At 39.2% G+C, this 20,830-nt stretch overlaps 3 protein-coding genes across 4 annotated transcripts; all 3 read right to left on the reverse strand.

The window, feature by feature from the left end:
• Positions 1-558: 558 nt before the first annotated feature.
• Positions 559-9,090, reverse strand: LOC147564225 (F-box protein PP2-B3-like). Of its 2 annotated transcripts, XM_086644635.1 has the most exons (4): positions 8,931-9,090; positions 2,225-2,564; positions 1,637-1,755; positions 559-1,451 (listed from the first exon to the last, which is right to left on the reverse strand). In XM_086644635.1, the coding sequence occupies exons 2-4, from the start codon at positions 2,546-2,548 to the stop codon at positions 1,274-1,276; spliced, it is 621 nt and encodes a 206-aa protein (XP_086500761.1). In that variant the 5' UTR covers positions 2,549-2,564; positions 8,931-9,090; the 3' UTR covers positions 559-1,273. The 2 variants fall into 2 exon arrangements, with proteins under 2 accessions (XP_086500761.1, XP_086500754.1); XM_086644628.1 differs by lacking the exon at positions 8,931-9,090 and having other exon boundaries at positions 2,225-2,569.
• LOC147564226 (uncharacterized) lies at positions 3,412-5,888 on the reverse strand. Its single transcript, XM_086668277.1, has 3 exons — positions 5,248-5,888; positions 3,653-3,732; positions 3,412-3,449 (listed from the first exon to the last, which is right to left on the reverse strand). Exons 1-3 carry the CDS (start codon positions 5,886-5,888, stop codon positions 3,412-3,414), a joined length of 759 nt encoding a protein of 252 aa, XP_086524403.1.
• A 4,918-nt stretch (positions 9,091-14,008) lies between the features above and the next one.
• LOC147564227 (F-box protein PP2-B10-like) lies at positions 14,009-18,502 on the reverse strand. The gene is made up of 3 exons (XM_086644643.1): positions 18,004-18,502; positions 14,768-14,883; positions 14,009-14,690 (listed from the first exon to the last, which is right to left on the reverse strand). The coding sequence occupies exons 1-3, from the start codon at positions 18,307-18,309 to the stop codon at positions 14,234-14,236; spliced, it is 879 nt and encodes a 292-aa protein (XP_086500769.1). The 5' UTR covers positions 18,310-18,502; the 3' UTR covers positions 14,009-14,233.
• Positions 18,503-20,830: the final 2,328 nt, after the last annotated feature.

A 20,830-nucleotide genomic window follows, 5' to 3' on the forward strand; every position in this document is an offset into this window, starting at 1 on the left:
GTTTTTGTTTTGGATAAGTATATACCACCTTTAGTTTCCATTAGAGTCATCTGCACTTGTCCTCCTCAGTCTGACGTTGAAGAAATGACCATCTCTATTTCCAACCATCTGCCCCATGTCTCCTGCTGAAGTTCCTGTCTGCCTTATTCTCTAAAGGAGTCCAAACATAAGCACATTACTTTCTCCCAAATATTACCACCTCGGATCCCCCAAATATTTGGATCACTGCTTTGGCAGGTGGGAACTCGAACCCATACGCACCTTCTACCAACTTGAGGACAGAATAAACTGTGTAAGAGTCTTCAGAGGTAATAGCCGAGTCTCTAGTTTCAGCTACCTCTGCGAACTTGTAAATGGTCGTTGGTCATATTGCAAGTATGAGAGAGTGGAGCCAGGGAGCAGTCTCCACTTCCAGTACTTGTGAGTGGTTTAGGGAATTTATCTCAGTTCTCGGTTTGTCAATAGATATTTGAAAATGGGTAAAACATCATAGGTAGAAAGATGATCTATGTTTCAAAGTATGAAACAAGTAAAAGGATAATCCAAGAATCAAAACGATTTATGCGAAAATACAAAGAAATTTTTTTGTTGACGTTATAACGATGGTGTTTCCATCTCCACATTCAGACGATGCTGGACAAACACAAAAGAAAACCGATACTATTAGGTGTTAATTACAATATGTTTAACTTTCTCTTTACAATACGCATATCCTGCTTCTATAAACCAGAACTAAAGAGCAGTTCTTTTACTTCTGCAATTAGTCGGAGTGTCAAGATCGAATCTTTTTTCTCACAAAAACATCAGTATTTCTCCTTTCAGACTTCCTGTTTATTGTTCATATGTAACTCAACAAATTGAAAACCACGAAAACCACCTAACAAATTATCAAAACATCAGCTGTTCCGCACACCACAGACACAAGAAGCTGGTATGCCACAAATCATTTGTTCTATATGTTCTCTTTGGGCCTAAGTTCGATTCCTTCAATGATGAGGCCAGACTTCCAACTACCATCAGCAGTTTCCTTCAGAGTCATCTGAACTTCTTCTCCTACTTCTCCGTGGTTGAAGAAATGACCCATCTCTATCTCCAACCATCCGTCCCTTCTCTCCTGCGGAAACTGTCCTTCCCACCTTGACAGCAACTCTAATGGTCTAAACTTAAGTCTCATTAGACCCATACCATAGGGCTCAATCCGCAATTGTCTCCTTCGTAAATCATCTGTATCCAACCATATTTCTTTCTCCCCGCTACACTCACTATTACCACCTCAGCCAGATATTTGGATCACTGCAGTTACAGGTGCGGGATCAAATCCATAAGCTCCTTCGCGGAGCTTGCAAACAAAATAAACTGCATAAGTGGTCTTTGGGGATAGTAACCGAGTCTCCATTGTCCCATGGATTTCGAGCCAACAAACAGCACGAAGTTCAGCTACCTCAGCAAACCTGTAGATAGTCATATTATATGTATGAGGGAGAGAGAGAGTGGGCTTGAGACAAGAATGTGAAGCCAACTTCGTTGGGTGATAGCATTGTGATTTGTGTCTATAGACTACGGAGACCAAGGTTCGAATCTTACTGTATCAAAACAAGTAAGAGTGAGAGGTCCGTAGAGAGAGAAAGAGCGGTACCTGGAGCCAGGGAATGGTTTCCACTCCCAGTATTGAGGGGTGCTTCCCCAAGTAATCGATAGGTCCTTTGCTCCAAGCATGTAACATTTCTTCCCGTTGCGTTTCGCTAAAGAAAAGCTCTGTAGCAATAACAAACAATCCGTTATGATATTGCACACGTGGCGAGGGAAAACCCACGACGAAACATTAGATCATAAAACATAAACTGGTCACACAAAAGGGCATGTCTTATTTAGTTAGTTTAATAAGAAGCTCTTTCTAAAACTCATTCTTTAATGTGAAGCATCACAAATGATATATTGACCGATCGAGTTCAAGAAGGGAAGCCTATCGCATTTTACAGCGAGAAGTTCAACGACACAAGCCAGAAGATATCGCACTTATGGTCAAGAATTTTATGCTATTGTCCAAGCACAAAGGCATGGAGACACTATTAGATACAAATGGACTTTGTTTTGTTCTCAGACTCAGGAAGCACTAAAACATAAACTGCAAAAGGGGCCAGCAAGGTGATTTCTTTTGCACAAGGAGTGATTGTAAACCTAATCCAGTTAACTATTATAAGGGAAAAAAAGATAAGGAAGTTACCATAAGACCGCCATCAATTAGAATTGGGTAATGACAAAGACTGTAATAAAGTTCCTTCTTAGTTTTAGATAAGAGATCGAGCACAAAAGAAGAAGAAGATCTGGCGAGGATTTCTGGGTAATCGGAAGGAAGGAATTTCCCCCAAACAGAGTCAGATTCAGCGGCTGATTTAAATACAGATGAAACAAGGCAACATGTACACGCATCTAGAGGAGATGTTAGGGATATGATGTTGGAGATGCATCCTTCAGGCAGATCACTGAAATCAACCAAACCCACATCTTCATCTTCATAAACAACCTCCTTCGTTTCTTTGTTTCCCATCTCTCTCTCTCTCTCTCTTTTTTTTTTTTTTTTTTTTTTTTTTTTTTTTTTTTTTTTTTTTTTTATTATTATTATTATTATTATTATTTTTTTGAAGTAAAAGCCAGTCTAACAACAGAACCTAAGAACAAACAGGGTACAACGAGTCGGGAAGATCGGTTAGCGACAGCCACACCCAGGATCCTGCATGCAATCTACTCCATTTGACTATTTGGTCCGCTTTGTGGTTGCCTTCCCTGTGGATGTGGGTATAGAGAACTTTGCAGAAATTAGCGTCATGCTGATGTACCATGTCAATCCATTTGTTTGCTTGCCATAAAATATCTGCGGTCTCTTTGTTGAGGAACTGAATTATATTGCTATTGTCGCTTTCGATGTGAAGGTACGAAATGTTCTTTTTCCTGGCCCATTGGAGTGCTTTAATGATTGCCCAGCACTCCCCTTCTTCTGCATTTTGTCCACGAACATTGCAGGCCATTGCCGCTACGAATTGTGCTTTATCGTCATGCATAATACAACCAATACCGACAAATTCCTGTTCAGTCAAAAAGGAGGCATCCACGTTAATTTTAATAAAGGGTGGTTTTGGAGGTGACCATGGGATAGTTCTGACAATCTTCTTGTTGATGTTTGGGGGATTTGACACAAAAGTAGAGCATTGAATAAGTTCAATGATTTTCATTGGTACAATCTGGGTGCGCGAGAAGCATGAATCGCATCTTGCTTTCCAAATCTGCCAAAGTGTGTTAGTAAAAAGGCAAGTAATTTGTTCATCCAGGTCCTTCCAGGATATAATCCAGTCAAGAAGATTCGGAATATTAATAGAGATAATATTAAAATGAAGCCAGATTTTCCTGGCCAAATCACAATGAAGTAAAATATGGTTTATCGTTTCGTTTGCCTGACAAAAAACACAGTTGAAAATATTGCCCACGTATTTACCTATTTTATCTCTTACCGGTAGGCTGTTTGTACAACATTTCCATAGGAATAGTTTGATTTTAGGCTGTAAGTGCATGGTCCAGATGAAGACCCATTCCTTTTGTTCGAAAGGATAGTGTTCGGTACGAAGATAGTAGTACATAGATTTGATTGAGAATTTACCTGATTTTGTAAGAGACCATCGGGGTACATCCTCCATCTGATCCTGTAAATTAATACTCAAAATAGAATTACAGATATCTCTGTTAAAGCATTGAGATAAGATAGTCATAATCCACGTGTTATTACTAATAAGCTGAGAAACTACAGTGAGATTACTATGATTGATATTACTAATGGGTGGGGGGTGGTTAGGAATCCAGTAATCATGCCAAATATTAATGTTCGTACCTTTATTAATATCCCAAAAGGTTAGTTTGGTCACGTTATTGATCACCTGCTTGTAAAGGGATTTCCAGAGCCACGAATGATGATTTTTTGCCACTTTAGGTTTATGCTCTTTGTTGAAGTACTTCGCTCTAAGAACCTCTGTCCACGGGGAGCTAGGTTCTTTCAGAAGACGCCAAATTAGTTTACTTAGAAAAGCTTGGTTATCAAGATACGGGACACGAAATCCAAGGCCACCAAGTTTCTTCGGGAGACAGATGGCAGACCAATTTATCGTATGGATGGATTGGGTTTTTCCCCACCAGAAAGCTCTTTGGAGAACTTCAATGCGATTGCTTATACCTTTGGGGATGGCGAAGCATTGCATTTGGTATCGGGGAACAGCCGCTGCTATTGTGTGGATCACAACAGAGCGGCCAGCAGGGGATAGGAGAGAAGAGTGCCATTTGGAGAGTTTGTGCTGGATTTGGGTAGTAATGGACGAAAAGACTTTCCTTTTATTTGCTCCAATAAAAAGATGAGTGCCGAGGTATTTGTCGAGGTTGGAGGATTGACGCACTTTAAAATTGCGAATGATAATCCGCTTGAATTTCGGGTGAGTGTTTTTAGAAAAGAAAATGGTAGACTTGTTGAAATTGATCATCTGTCCCGACGCCTGACAAAATATATCAAGAATGTGCTGGAGCGAGGAGATGTTAACAAGGGAGTTCTGCTAAAAAATAATACAATCATCAGCGAAAAGGAGGTGTTTCAGGTTGATGTTAGTACCTGGGATGGGGAAGCCCTGAAAAGGAGTCGTCAGTCGAGGAGATTCTAGAAGGCGACTCAAGCCTTCCATAGCCAGGGTGAACAAGAAGGGGGAAAGCGGGTCTCCCTGCCTAATACCTCTACTGACATTGAAGGTGGGTCCCGGACGACCATTTATAAGGGCCGCCATGGTGGAAGTTGAGAGACAGGTGTGTATTAGACTAATCCACTTAGCGCTAAAACCCATCTGTCTCATGATCATGGTTAAAAAGCTCCATTCGACCCGGTCAAAGGCTTTAGACATATTTAATTTGAGAGCAAAAAAACTTTTGGAGCCTTTACTGATTTTGAAGGAGTGCACTACTTCTTGACTGATGATGATGTTATCCGTGATCTGCCGCCCAGGAACATAGGCCGCTTGAAACGGGGAAATGAGGTTTGGAAGGACAAGCTTGAGACGGTCGGCTAGGATTTTGGTGATGATTTTGTAAGTGGTATTGAGCAGACTAATCGGACGATAGTCGGCTGTAGATTGAGGGGTTTTGGTTTTGGGAATCAGACAGATGTGGGTGTCATTAACTTGATTAGGCAGGTGATTATGGACGAAGAAATCAGAGACTAACTTGAGGATGTCTGGCTTTACAGTATTCCAGTTAGACTGGTAAAAGAACGGCGGGAAACCATCTGGGCCAGGAGCCGCATCAGATTTAAGAGATTTAACAGATTTAAGGATTTGCGCCTCAGTAGGAGTACCAGTAAGGACGAAATTTTGGTTATCCGTAATCTGGTTAGAAAAAAGATCAAGAATTTCGGTAGAGGAACTAGGAACCACAGTCGTGGAGATGCTGCGCAGATTATCAGAGAAAATGTTTGCAATCTCGGAAGCCTCCTGAATCCAATTGCCATTGTTGTCTTTGATGGCCGTGATACGGTTTTTCCAATTTCGATTGATGGCTTTGGCATGGAAGAATTTCGTGTTTTGGTCGCCCAGCTGGATTTGATCATTTCTGGACTTTTCTTTCCACAAACTTTCCAGCTGGATATACGCTTCTTCAAGCTGGTTATTTAACTTATGATAATTCTCAAAATCCTCTGTGTTTTGGATCGCCTCGGTCAGATTGCGAATCCGATAGTCGAGGTTACCAAACACTAGTTTGTTCCAATTAGCAAGCTTAATAGCAAGATGGTCTAGCTTGGGCTGGATAGGGTTGTTGTTTGGGGGCCAGTGGTTATGAATAAAGTCACCACACTCAGGGTGGGACATCTAAGTCCGGATAAATTTGAATGGTCTATTACCCAGGTTAGAGGTGGCATGAGTGGTAAGTAAAATTGGGCTGTGATCAGAGCCCACACCTGAAAGGTGAGTCACTAGGGAAGAGGGGAACTCCACAAGCCAAGTATGATTCATGAGGGCCCGGTCCAATCTCTCCTTGATGAGTGTGCCCTTAAATTGCCGGTTAGTCCATGTGAAAGTAGAGCCTCTAAACCCCGCATCTTTAAGACCCATCTGATTAATGGCCCGGTTAATCTTGTTGACATAGTTAGGGACTTCTTTTTTACCTCCGTCCTTTTCCGAAGGATGAAGGATGGTATTTAAGTCCCCAATCACAACCCAAGGGATAGAGGGGTCCGGCTGATGGAGATGTATTGTCTCCCAAGGAGTCATTCTGTTTTTACTGTAGGGGCTCCCATAAAAGCCAGTTAAAGCAAAATTAAGGCCCGAGCTAATGTGGGTGCAAATAGTGTGAATCATGTTGTCATCAGTCCAAATGGCTTTAGTCTCATAGTCATTATTCCAATATAAGACTAGCCCACCAGCCTTGTTTTTAGGCTCAACCACCAAACGATTATAGTTGTCATGCAGTCTGAGGTTATGCTGTAGTTGTTGGGGGGTGCTTTTAGTCTCGGAGAGGAAGATGAAATCCGGTTTGTTAGTCCTAATGAGCCGGTGCAGATGTTTACGATTAAGGTATTGACCACACCCCCTGATATTCCAGGCCAGGATGGAGAGGTCAGGCCTCGGAAGGTCCATGAAGGTCTAAAGGCACCACCGAAAAGAAGAAACAGGAAACAAGCTAAAAGCAAATACAAACTACAGATACTATTAACTACTAACTAAAACACAGCAAAACAGAGAACACGATTACAAGACCAGGAGGGTCACTACAACAAAGCAGCAGATTGGTACAAGTTACCAAAGTTCCTTAAAAGGGAGTTCAAACTGTCTCCAATGGTTGAACCACAGACACAGCTGAACCCAACCCAAGCTGCAGGTTCGAAAGAACTAGAGCTAATGAAACTGTGGTGACTTGTACCAGACAAAATCAAGGCCAAAGAGCCCAAACAGTCCACACCAACAAAAGACCAGAAAGGTCTAAACAACAGAAACAAACCGAAATAAAACTAAAAAACCAACACTAACTAAAAAGGAACAAACTAAACAAGACACCAAGAACATCTAGTCAGACCGGTCTGGATGGATGACACCATCTCCTTCTTCCCCTTGCACTAGTATGTTGAGACTTCTGGATAACATCATGGACTCCTCAAGGAGAGATTGGGTTGTCTGATTATCAGAGAACAGGGACTGAATATGATTGTCTTCTTCTGAGAATTCAGAAGAGCTAATGGAGTGGTGGCTAGCCTGCTCTCTGGATCTCTTGCCTGTGGGGTTAAACAGAAGATGAGGGGGGGTAGGACGACTGCCTGGTGATGGTGGTGGGGCTAACAGAAGTGGTTCCACTGGTTCTGGAGAGATGATGATAGTCTCATCCATAGGATCGTCTAAAGAATCTGATACTGAGTTTTCATCATCACCTGAAAAAAGAACTGTAGTGGGGTGGGACATCTGTTCAGGGCGTGTTCAACTATCCGGCAGTGCTGACAAATCGCTCCCGGGAACTTTTTGTAGCTAATCTTGATTTCAGAGACTGTATCATTGAAGATAGGGTTGACGACTGCGAGAAGAGGTGATCGAACATCATAAAGAAAGTGAATACGAATCACAGGGTTGTTAACTAAACCAAGGTTGCGAGGACGAATTTGTATGATCTTTCCCATGCTTTCAAAGATCGCATCAAGATCATCTTTATTTTGGATGGCTTGAGGGATCTTGTACAAAGTACACCACATTGGTTCATAGTAAAGGTCATCCGATGGTTCGGTGAGAGGGAAGTCGACTTGTTTCAGGACTAAGAGCATACCTCTAAGCACCCAGGGTCTGCCGAAATTGAGGGCATTAAGAACAAACAGACTCTTTGGTTTGATCAAAAAGGTGTTGATTGGACCTTGGGTAAGAGCATAATCAAAGTCCCTAAAGAACCGGGATTGAGGATACAGAAGTCTCTTGATGAAGTTTAGAAAAGCTTCGTAAGGGTTGCACCATCGAGCTACAAACCCTTGAGAGATGGGTTGGAGCTCAGGTTTGGTAGATGGCTTTGTGAAACGAATAGAGAGGCGTCCACGAGAGGTGAGGGTAGATTGGGTGGCCATGAGAATGTAGAGGAGAAGGCAGGGAGTAGGAGTAAACAAGGGAATGGTGGTGAGGTTAAGATGAAGTGAGTTTAAGTATAAGAAGGGGGAGTAAGCAGACAAACAGAGACCTCCAAAGATCAGAACACTCCAATAAATCATGATGATGTTGCATGCAAGGGGATTGGGGGGAGGGTCACCACCAGAGCAGCCTACTCTCGAGCTCCGGTGGTGACTGACTGCATTCTAGAAAGAGAGAGGAGAAAAGAAAACGACAAAAAGAAAAACCCTTGACAGAAATAGAAGACGAAAGAGAGAGCAATAAGATTAAGCAGAGAAGAGTAACTACGAGAGGGAGAAGAGAGAAAGATAAGAGTCTGTACCTTGATGAGACGACGGTTGGGTTATCAAAGCTCGTTCTGTTCTCGTCTTCCTTAAATGTGAGGTGAGTTGTACCCAATCATGTGTTGGTCAGGTCTCGGGAAGGATTAAAGTAGGATTCTGTTGATATTCTTCTCTCCTATCTTATTCCTTTCTACTTACGTTAATTACATGCCGGGTTTTGGGTGCGCAGTAATGAGGTGAAAGGTTCGAAAGTGTAATGATGGTGGATGACGAAATTAATGGGTTTTGTTGTTTCCCCAGGGATGATTCATGCACTTTTGGAGAAGCTCGAGAGGGAATCGAAGGGTTTTAAGATGGAAGAGTTAATGGTTGCGCCGCCGATGAGCTGGTTTTGGAAGATGAAAAGAAGAGAAGATGAAAAACCCTAGCTGACGTCACTAGAGACAATCTTTCTCCTCAAAAAATCCCCCCAACTCCACCTAGTCCAAACGACTCTCTCTTTCTCTCTCTAGAATTCTCTTGGCTGATATATTTGAACCAAAATGTTTGGGTGACTCCAAGATACAAAAGAAGAGAGGGAACTGGTGAAGAAATCAAAGAAATATTGTCCTCACTTTTGACACCTAAACAGTTAAACCCAAGTTCAAAAAGGATTTTGTTTGGGCGCGTCTATAGGGGCCTCCCAAAATTCCTTAGCCGCCTCTCCTCCTTAGGCGCCTCCACAAAATTACTGTAGGTGCGTCCGACCACTCCCTCGTCTTCTTCGTCACCGTTCTTCTCTCTACTTTCTCTTCCAATTTTCCAATCTCAAAATTAATAAAACATTAAACCAACAAAAACCATTAATCATTAAAAAAAAATCATTAAACATCATGAAGGAAATCAAAAATCTAGATTCACTTTAAGGTCTTCAAGCTTAGGAAATAAAAAACCCTTCAATCTTCAAGTTTAAAGGTCTCTTTCGATCTACAATCGTCTAACCAACAAAGATTAAATCAACAAAGCTTAGAAATCTATCAAAAAGATTAAACCAACTAGAAGATATATCATCTTTTGATCTCTTGGTTTTGATTCAAAAATAAACTTTTAGCCAATCAAATCTACGATTCTATAAAAAGCAAAACCTAAAACTTATAACTAACAAAAATCCATGAATCAATAAAAAATATTGAACCGAGAGAGATGGAAAATCTGATTAAATCTTCTTGAAAGAGAATCCATCATTCTTTTACTTTCCCACGGTTACAGAGAGAATTATGGAGAGAAAAACATTATGTTGAGGTTAGGCGCCACCTCCCAGACAGTCCAGTCCAACTGGGCTCAGACTCACAATGTCCGAGGACCAGAGCATGGTCTCGGACTGGTCCCAGTCAGTGATTACTCGGACTGGACAATCACAGTACTTTCAGACTAGGCCTGGTCCGATGACATTCTTTGCTCTTCGGATTGTTCAATCTGTGAGGAGGTGCCTATAGATGTCGGGGTTTGACCACGGTCAAACCTTCTCGGGAGGCCCTTATAGACGCGTGTTTTCGGCAAAAGTTCCACGATCTCACCCAAAATGCTTCAAGACTTATCCAACATTCCAACCTATAACCTAGACTACCTTAACCTTATACCTCCATTGGCAACGAAGTAGGATCAGAGAGAAATAGACTATCATTAAGAGTAAGTATAGATCCTGTTGCAGCAGGTGAAGAGCAAGGCTTAGCACCAATCATATCACTTTTGTTTAATAAATTCAAAGTGTACTAAGTTTGAGTCAGACTAAGACATGAGTTGTCCCTCTTAACTTCTAATCCCAAGAAGTAATGTAAATCTCCAAGATCCTTCATAGAGAAGGAGGAACTTAGTTGATCAATCAAGGACCTACAAGCATCAGGAGAATTGTCAGTGACGAGAATGCCCTCCACATAGATCAAAACAACGGTAAGAACGCCTTGAGAGTAACTGATAAACAGAGATGAGTCTGACATTGATGTAGTAAACCCCAAACCCAAAAGAGCATCCATTAAAGCTTCATACCAAGCTCTAGGAGTCTGATTAAGACCATAAAGGGACTTATGAAGCTTACATACATAGTCAGGATGAAGAAAGTCTTAAAAACCAGAGGGCTGAACCATATAGACCTCTTCCTTTAGCTGACCATGGGGGAAAGCATTGCTCACATCCAATTGTCTAATTTGCCAATCATATTGAACTGCAAGAGATAAAACAACTCTACTTGTGGTGGGTTTAGCCACTGGACTAAATGTTTCAGATAAATCAATACCCTCCTTTTGATGAAATCCCTTGGTAACCAATCTTGCCATATATCTCTCAATGGAGCCATCTGACTTTTGCTTGATTTTAAACACCCACTTACAACCAACCAAGTTCTGAGATGAGGTAGAAGGAATCAAAGTCCAAGTTTCTGCCTTTAGAAGTGCATCAAATTCAACTTGCATTGCCTCTTACCAATGTGGAACCTTATTAGCCTGGGTAAAGCATGTTGGTGTGTCAAGAATGGGACTAGCAAGAAGAGCTTCAGGAATTGGATGTTTAGTGGCCTAAAACATCTTAGGTTTGAAAAATGCATGCTTTAGATCTTGTAACCATTTGATGATTATTGGATAATATGGGTAATTGGTCTGGTAATGGAGATGGTTATGGTAATATAGATGAGTCTGGTAATGGAGGTGGGTTAGAAGAGGTAGAATTAATAGGTGGTGTAGTAGAAGGTGTAGGGAGAGGTTGAGGGGTGGGTGGTATAGTGATGGCTATAGGAGATTCAGTGATAGGTGCAGAAGTAACACAAGTAGGGGAATTACTAAAACTATGAACTGTAGGTAAAGTGATGACAGTGCAATTGATGGGAGAAGACTTGGGCACAAGCCGGCTAATAATATCTAGTGGGTAAAAAGATTCATCAAAGACCACATGTCTAGAAGTATAAATCCTATTTGTCTTAGGAGCTAGACGTTTGTAGCCTTTTTGAGTTGGACAATAACCAAGAAGACACACTAGATACTCTTTGGGTCCAGTTTATGAGCAGTATAAGGTCTTAACCATGGATAGCAAGCACATCTAAAAAACTTAAGCATTGAATAATCAGGGACAACACCATAGAGTTTCTCAAGAGGACTCATAAAGGCAATTGACCTAGTTGGCAGCCTATTGATCAAGTAATTGGCAGTAAGAAGAGCTTCATTCCAAAAGGAAGATGGGAGAGAAGCTTGAATAAGAAGAGTACTTGTAACCTAAGGTGCCTATGTTTTGATTCTGCAACACTATTCTATTCTGGTGTATGTGGACAAGAGGTTTGATGCTGAATACCATGAGAAGCTAGTAAAAATTAGAGTTCTTTGTGAAGAAACTCCCCACCATTATCAGTTCTTATAGTATCTATTTTACAACTAAAATGATTTTCAATTCTTGCTTTAAGCTAAAGGACGACATGTTTGAAATCAGATTAGCAGAAAGAAGAAAGACCCTACAGTATTTACTCCAATCATCAATAACATTCACATAATATTTGGAACCAAAAATGGAAGATTCATTAGTTGGTCCCCATACATCCATATGAAGGAATTCAAATGGTTTAGAAGAAGTAGTTGTAGAGATTGAAAATGGAAGCTTTTTTACTTCTACCTAATTGACAATCTTCACAGAACATGGGTTTATTACAAGAATCAGTAAAATGTAAGTTATGTTTTATTCTTCGAAGAGATTGAAATAAAGGATGCCCAAGCCTCTTGTGCCATAAAGTGGATGAAGCAGCATTGGTATGAAAGGATTTAACAGCAAGAGGTCAAATGTGAATTTATGAATAGATAGGAGATTATGTGAAGATTGAGGAACATGTAATATACCTTTTAGAGTAAAATTATGCTTGTTAACTTGAAAATAAGAATTACCTATGTGAGAGATACACATACCTCGGCCACTAACAGTGTTCACAGTCTCATTGCCAAGATAAAAAAAGTGGAAGCAACATTAGACAAGTCAGGAGTAATATGATTAGATGCTCCAGTATCAGCATACCATGGGTTTATGCCATTTATATTAGCTGTGGCAAGCATTGCTGAAAGATTTTTAGGAGGATTTTTTTCCTTGAATAGAAAAATTCATCCTATGATAGCATTCATAAGCACTATGACCAAGTTTGTTGCAGATTTGACATCTTGGAGGAGGTTTATCTGAAAAGGAACTCATTGAGTTACCTGAGTTGTACTGATTTTTTGATGTATAGGCATTAGGAATTGACTGATTAGATCGATTTTGATGCTGATTATAATAAGTTTGATGTTGAAAACAACCATTACCTCTTCCTTGATGTTTCTTGTTATCATATTTACCTCTATTGAAGTTTCGACTAGAAGAGGCAAGAAATGCTTGAGTAAACGAATAAGATGATTGTTTGATCTTACCTGAAACAGTGATTTCTTCACTGACTAGTGATTATGATTTAATTTTTAGATGAAGTAGAATATTACAGAGATATATCTGACTCTAATTGCTGCAGAGAAAGCATCATATTCAGATGGAAGACCTCTAAGCATAGTTATTATGATTTCATTTTTAGATGAAGGTGATCCTGCTGCTGCTAGGCTATTAGTGATTTTCTTGATTTGACCTAGATACTCTTTAACAGAGAGATTTCCTTTTGTAATTTGTCGTAGCTTGTTATGTAGTTGAAGAACATGAGCAGTGGATGAAGAGGCAAAGTTTTCTTCAAGACTAAGCAATAAATCTCGAACAAAGGTTATACCAACAACATATGATATAATTGAATCAGAAAGTGTCGAGTTTAACGAAATGAGAAGTGACTGATCTTCTTCGATCCAGTCAATATATGATTGATTTATGTTTTCAGGAGATATCATCATCAACGAATTTTGAAGGACATGATCTTGTTCCTTTGATTATATCAAGAACTTTGTATTTTTTGAGAATTGGAAGGAATAAGTATTTCCAAGCAATGTATTTATCACCTTGAAGCTTAATAGGAATTGCATTTGCCATGGAATTAACTGGAACTGAAGTGATTTTAGGATGTTCCATTTGATCTTTAATTTGTAAGATTTGATTCTCTGAAAACTTGATTCTTAGTGAGAGAAAGTTGAGGATGAAGACGAAGATTGATGAAGATGATGATGATGAAGAGGAGAGAGAAACTAGAGAGAGAAAGATCGCGCTTGTGAGCTGACTGCTCTGATACCATAATCGAAAACTGAAAAACTTGTATCGATCAATAGAGATTACAAGTTATATAGAGAAGTCAGTTAGAGTTTATTAGAGGTTGTTGTGGTTAGTTAGGTTGGTATGAAATAACTATCTAGTGTGACAGGCCACACCTAGACATTATACAACACATTACAACTCTCTCCTTTATTTTCTTACACTCCTTGTACACTATGACCACCTTTGACTGATCTTGACTATTAAAACCCACTATAAGCATCTTCGTAACTCTGTTTATATACCATTTCTCATACATTTATACACAACTTATAAGACTACTAGATATAGCCCGGGTTTATCACGATAAAAGTCAACTTCAAACTTCTACCAGAAACAATAGTTCTCTTAGCAAAAACAACCTTTATTTTCATCATTTCAAGTTTGGATGATTGCGTCATGTAATATTAAACAAATACGAACCTATGAAAACCAATTTACACTTTAGGAGTGAAAATCACTAATAAAACATCATGTTTTCTTCGGTTTGCAAATAAAATTATAAACACACAAGCTAATACATACACACACTCACACAAACAAATCAATTATGTTTATAAGAAAGGAGGTACTTTATATATTCCCTTTGGGCCTAAATTCGATACCTTCGACAATGAGGCCCGACTTCCACTGAGATCCAATTTCCCTCAGAGACATCTGCACTTCCACTCTATCTTCTTCTTCTCCTTCGTTGAAGAAATACCCCATATCTATCTCAAACCATCCATCCCCTCTCTTATGAGGGAAATGTCTCTCCCACATTGATATCGACCCAGACTGTGTCCTGCTCCTAAGTAGCTCATTTGGATCCATGGAGACATCTTTTTCCATCCTACACTCACTATTACCACCTTCCCTTATTATCTCGACCGCTACTGTAGCAACTAGATTATCGAACCCATAGGTACCTTCTTTAAACTTGAAGACAAAGTAAACAACATAAGAAGTTTTTGGGGATAGTAATCGAGTCTCCATTTTTCCACGGATATCGAGCCAACAAACATCACGAAGTTTAGCTTCCACTCCAAACCTGTAGGAGGACGAATTGTAAGTATGAACGAGGGAGCGGCTGTGAAATAAGAGTGAAAGGGAAGTGGAGAGACAGACCTAGAGCGGAATTGATTCCATTTCCACAACTGGGGTCTGCTTCCCCAGGTAACGGATAGGCCTCTTGCTCCAATCATGTAACACTTTTTCCCACTGTTTTTGTCTAGAGAAAAACTCTGCACCAACAACAAATAATACACTATGGTGATAAAAATACCCCAAGGTAAAGCTACCATGAAAAAACAAAATATTTTGCAAATTAACAGTCAAATTATAGGACAATTAGTTCAAAAAAAAAATAAAAAAAAATTATAGGACAATTGATAAGAGACGCACTAACTATAGAAGAGTCCAAAGGACTGTTTCGGAATATATGAAAAGAATGAGGAAGGACAACCCAACATGGCCTATCCAATTCATGGGCTCGAGCCTAGACGGGTTGTGCTTGGGTCTGAATAACATTTTTAAAGAGTAATTAACTGATTTTTAAATGATTTTGATCCAATTCCATTGAAGTTCACCAGTAAGCTTACAAATAAATCAAAATTCAGCCCATACTCTCATTACAAACTCTAACATAATTCATATTGATTTTAGTAAGTTTAAAAGGCGCCTCCAGAACTCCCTTAGACTTGATAAATCTAGTTTGAGTTCGTTTGGTCATTAAGCGACTTCAAATCGGTGGTTTCGTGTCAAATTTTATTACAAAATTAGACTAAAAGTCCAACTGAATTTAACTCTAAAATTTGAGTTGAATTTATAAATTTAGACTGAATTTTGTTACAAAATTCTACTCAAGGTGCACTGAATTCAACAACGATGTTTTATAGTTGAACTTGGGGGGCTTGAGCCGAAATTTGTAACAGAATTCGGCCTGCGTCCACCGATATAAGTTGTATTTAACAGTTCTAAGTCACTTTGGAATCAGTGGATTTGAGTCATTTTATAACTAAATCGACTCGAGTCCACCTAAGTGTGAAAAGGTAAAACCTCGATGAATAGAAGAACACACACTAAAATAAAGAACACAATGGTTTACATGGTTCGGTCGGAGGATCACGACCTACATCCACGGAGAAAGCCATGAATGGCTGGATTATATTATTTCCACAATTGTGGGATTGATTGGTTACAGACTCGAAGACTCAAATGCAACTCAATTCAATGTAAAATACATAGAGGTCACTTATATTTATGGAGTGATTTGGGTATCTTATTTTCCTAGGACTCTATCTAGGATAAGTATAAATAATATCTTCATATATCTTAGACGGTTGATACGGATATCTACGGATATCTACGGATCTCGATTCATCTCGATCTTTATACTCTAACACTCCCCCTCAAGTTGGAAGCAGAACTTGTGGAGTTTCTAACTTGAACTTGAACTTGAATTTTAGTTTTTGTTTAATGTCGAACAATTCCCAATGTTGCTGAATTCTTCGTTTGCAACTTGAACTTGTAATCGACATAAACTTGATTTAATATTTTTGTCTTTCGTAAGCTTGAATCTCATTCTTTTCTTCTTTGTTTTATTTCTTTCTCGAGCTTGAATAAAATTTGGTGAGAGGGAGGTGAACTTCAAATTTATCAACAAACTAAAGAGGAAACGATACCATATGTAGTTGATGATGGAAGAGATGAACCGGTGGATCCACGAAGAGGATGATGAAGACATAGTGTCACAAAAAGAAGAGATAGGTGACAGAAAAATTATATCACAACTAGAAATAGTCGGAGATAAGAGATAGTAGTGATTTGTCCGAGAAAGATTTTGCAACAATATGAGCAAAAGATGTCACACAAAACTGTGGTAAAATTTTGTCACAAATAAAAGAGAAGGTGACAGAAAGAGTGTCTCGAAACCATGTGAAATTTCACACTCACGTGAGAGAAACCATGAGGGAGAGATTACAACCCACGAGTGATATCGTGAGGGAAAGAGATATAGCCGAGAGAGAAGGTTATGGCCGAGAGATTGAATACGATGAATATCGAGATGAAACAAAAATTATAGTAGTATATCCTACTAAATATGATTTGAAGGTGGTGTAATTGATGAGATTAAAGAGCGACCATCAATGATGTGTGGAAATTTGCGACTCCTCATTAAGAAATCCACGACAGTGATGATTGAACGATCAAAACAACAAAAAAATTGTCAACTTGCAGAAGCTTAATCCAGATGCAAAAGAAACGATTCGACAAAGTCCGTTATGAGAAGAGAGTGAATGATGGATTAAGGTGAACTCACCGCAGCCGATAGAACGACAATATTAAGTTGATTAAAAATATACTGATTAACTTGCTCATAAGAAGCATGTTGAAGATGATTGGACGATATTTGAATTCGACCAAAGAGAGAGGAAACAAATCATAGCTAAAAAACTGAAGCTGGAAATCTTAAAGAGTGAAGTGATGAAGCTTCATTCCAAATTAAATTGAGAAGAGAACAACACTAAAGTCGTGTTATGATCGACAAGCTATCCATTGTCGAAAAGTACAAGGTCACGGATCTAATTCCCGAACAAAATAGACATACTCTATTTGTTGAAAGGAACTTCCAAAAATATATATTGGAAAGTGGGATTGGTCGGCAGTCGGCAATGGCGCCTTTGGAGATGGGCTAAATCGCGGACCAAGATGGTACTCAGCACTAGTAGAGAGAGAAATAGAAAACAATAGAGGTCACTTCTTTTGTCAAAGCCACATCTCTCTGTATAAGAACAAAAATCATGAACTGAAGGTAGAGAGAGAGAATTTTGCAACATATCGACAAAGTCGATTACGTAATCGCAATGCCAAAAAATACGTCGGAACTTGATAATCACAAGAAGCTGCATAGGAACCTTAAGGAGAGCAGGAGGATGAGTGGAACATCCAACATATAAGCAAATCCTCCTTGAACAAATCCGAGAACCAACAAGACGGATGGATATGAGGAAAAGAGATAAACTGTTTTGAAATTCTTTGAACACAATATCACATAAGAAGTGTTTAGGTTGAGCTGGGAAGATAAGAAAAGATGAATCTCGGATGAATCGCTCCTAAATTGGATTGGTGTTTTAATAAACTCCTTTGAGAAAAGAATCATGAACTTTGACTAATCTTGGATATAAGTTCTTCTTGAAATCCATAAGAAGATGAACCGGAGACGCAAGATAATCTTCCATATTTGAAAATAATCGGCTAAGAGATTGATCGATTATTAATTACAGATCGGACCCGTTTGAATAATTATTTTTTGTGCAACACATCATTTGTGGTACAAAAAAAATACAGATGGGAACACATACCTTAAGACCCCCATGAATGAGAATTGGATTCTGAAGATAAAGTTGCTTCTTCGATGTGAAATTGCCTTCCGACCAAGAAGAAGAAGAAGTGGCAAGGATTTCTGGATAATCAGATAAGAGGAATTTCTCCCAAACAGAATCAGATTCAGCAGCTGATCTAAATGTTGAAGAAATTAGACAACAAGCACACGCATCTCGAGGAGATGTTAGAGATATGATGCTTGATAAACATCCTTCAGTCAAGACATTGAAATCAGCCAAACCGCCAACATCTTCATTATCTTCCTTCATTATTTTGTCTTCCATCTCTATATTCTCTCTCTCTCTCTCTCTCAAATTCTGTTGATATAAAAGAATGGAGGATAACTAATGAAGAAATAAAACACTAAAAGTCAATACAAATTAACTTGGTGACTAAGCTTCTCTTGTGTTTGTTGACATGACGAAGAAACCTCTAAATTTCCAAAGTATTTTTTATTTTTTCGCCAGAGTGGCCAGCAAGACAAATTCTTTCTTTATAGAAACATTAAATATGGACAATGTGTAAGCAGTATTTGATCCATACCTGTTAAATCAAAATGAATTGCCAACAACTGGAACTTCAGTTGGTTAGTATATCAGTCTGTAATGTAGTAAATTTATCGGGATTTAGACTTCTTTCATTTTTTAGTTAGGCGGTTATCGTGCTTATTACATCTTCGTGATGTATCAATGTCTTGTAACGACTAACGTAGAACCCAACTTAATACTGAGCATTTCCATATAACGATTTATGTCTGACAGGGCGAGAGTGTTTTTTTTTTTTTAACTAAAAATCAAGTTTAATGAAATTTTATTTTCTTATTGGTTTAGCCTAGGGGTGGGAAAAAGATCCGGAAGACCGATATCCGACCCGTTCGACCGAGATAAAAAGTGTCCACGAACACCCGATGGTCATAGCGGTCAGTCTCCGACCGGCCCGAAAGAATTGGCAGACGGTCACGGTCAAAATTCTATGTCGAAGGACCGACCGCTAACCGACCGACCAATATAGAATGTATAAATAACCGACCGGTACGAATGACCGAATAGGTTGACCGACTAAACTGTCCTCATTTTTAGAAGTTGACCATTGATTTGTTATAGACATATGAATATATGATGGTCGTTGGCTATAGTCATATAGTCTTCTGGAAGACCAAACATTAGTACATGGCTCAATTATATCTTGTCAAATGATGATCAACTGTGTTTTTTTCTTTTTTATATTTACTTTTGATTTCTTGGTTAAACATCTTCATTTGTATGTAATTTTGTTTGTGGTAATAAAAATAAAGTTTCGAAGTAAATTTTATTGGAAAGTCCGGACCGAGACCGTCCGGTGTCCGAGTGGCCCGGTAAAATAAACGGTCTTAGACGGTCAATGGACAAAGAATTCTTGAGAGTGACCGTCCGAGTCCGCCCGAGTAAATAGGTGGTCACCAACAATTTATGTTTGAGTCGACCGGTTCGATGAAGTTAGAGTCCGGTACCGACCGGTCCGGACCGATTCCCACCCCTTTAGCCAATCTTAATTAGTTTTATTTTCTTAAATTAAGTTTTACAAATGTCTATCATTTTAATTGGTTACTTTTTTCTTCAAATTAATCGGTTTTACAAGTTGTCTTGTCAAATTAATCAAACGGATGCAGATATGTCTATTCCGATCCTATAAACTACCGTTTACAACCCTCCTACAAACTTGTGATAGATGCAATAGTTCTCTTAGTAAAAACAACCTTCATTTTCTGTCATTTCAAATTTTTGGACAATGACTTGCTCTAAATTAAACAAATGTCAACTTATGGAAATCAATTCACACTTTAGGAGTGAAAAGTACTGTATAAAAATCATGTTACTTTTTTTTCGGTTCACAAATAAAATCATAAACACAACAAGCTGTATTATACATACATGCTCACTCACTGACATAAATCAATTATATTTGTATAAAAGGAGGTTTGGCCGCTTGGGCAGTATGTACTTCATATGTATCTATTTAGGCGGAAGTTCGATGCCTTCCACTAGGAGACCTGCCTTAGTGTGAAGATGTTCAATTTCCCTTAGACTCATTTGGACTTCTCCTCCATTCTTTCCTTTCCCTCGTTGAAGAAATGTCCCGTCTCTATTTCGAACCATCTGTCCCCTCTCTTTTGACGGAAGTGCCTTTCCCACCTTGATATTAACTCTGACCGAGTACTTCCGTGTCTATTGAGTAGCCCATGTGGATCCAAGCAGACAGCTTTTTCCATCCTACACTCACTATTACCACCTCCCCCTATTACTTCAACCACCGCCTTCGTAGCTGGGTGATCGAATCCATATGCACCTTCAACAAACTTGAAGACAAAGAAAACAACATAAGAGGTCTTTGGGGATAGTAATTGCGCCTCCAATATCCCATGGATATCGAGCCAACAAATAAAACCAAGTTTAGCTACCTCTGGAAACCTGTAGAAGGACGAATTGTAAGTATGAATGAGGGGAGAGGGTGTGAAATAAGAGTGAAAGGGAAGTCGAGAAAGAGAGACCTAGAGCCAGGGAATGGACACCATTCCCAGTACTGGGGACTGCTTCCCCAGGCAACAGTTAAGCCTTATGCTGCTCCAAGCATATAACATCTTTTCCTACTGTTTTTGTCTAGAGAAAAACTCTGCAACAACAACAAATAATACACTATGGTGTTTAAAATACGATAAATACCAAAGGTAAGTTACCACGGCAAAACCATATATTTTGCAAATCCACGGCCGGTCTAATTACAGGACACTTGCTAAGAGACAAATTCATGTGTCCGAGCCTATAGCGG

The sequence above is a fragment of the Eschscholzia californica genome, unplaced genomic scaffold (genome assembly GCF_041429995.1).
Source record: "Eschscholzia californica isolate CP2 unplaced genomic scaffold, dmEscCali1.0.p SCAF_1, whole genome shotgun sequence".
NCBI classification, from domain to species: Eukaryota; Viridiplantae; Streptophyta; class Magnoliopsida; order Ranunculales; family Papaveraceae; genus Eschscholzia; species Eschscholzia californica.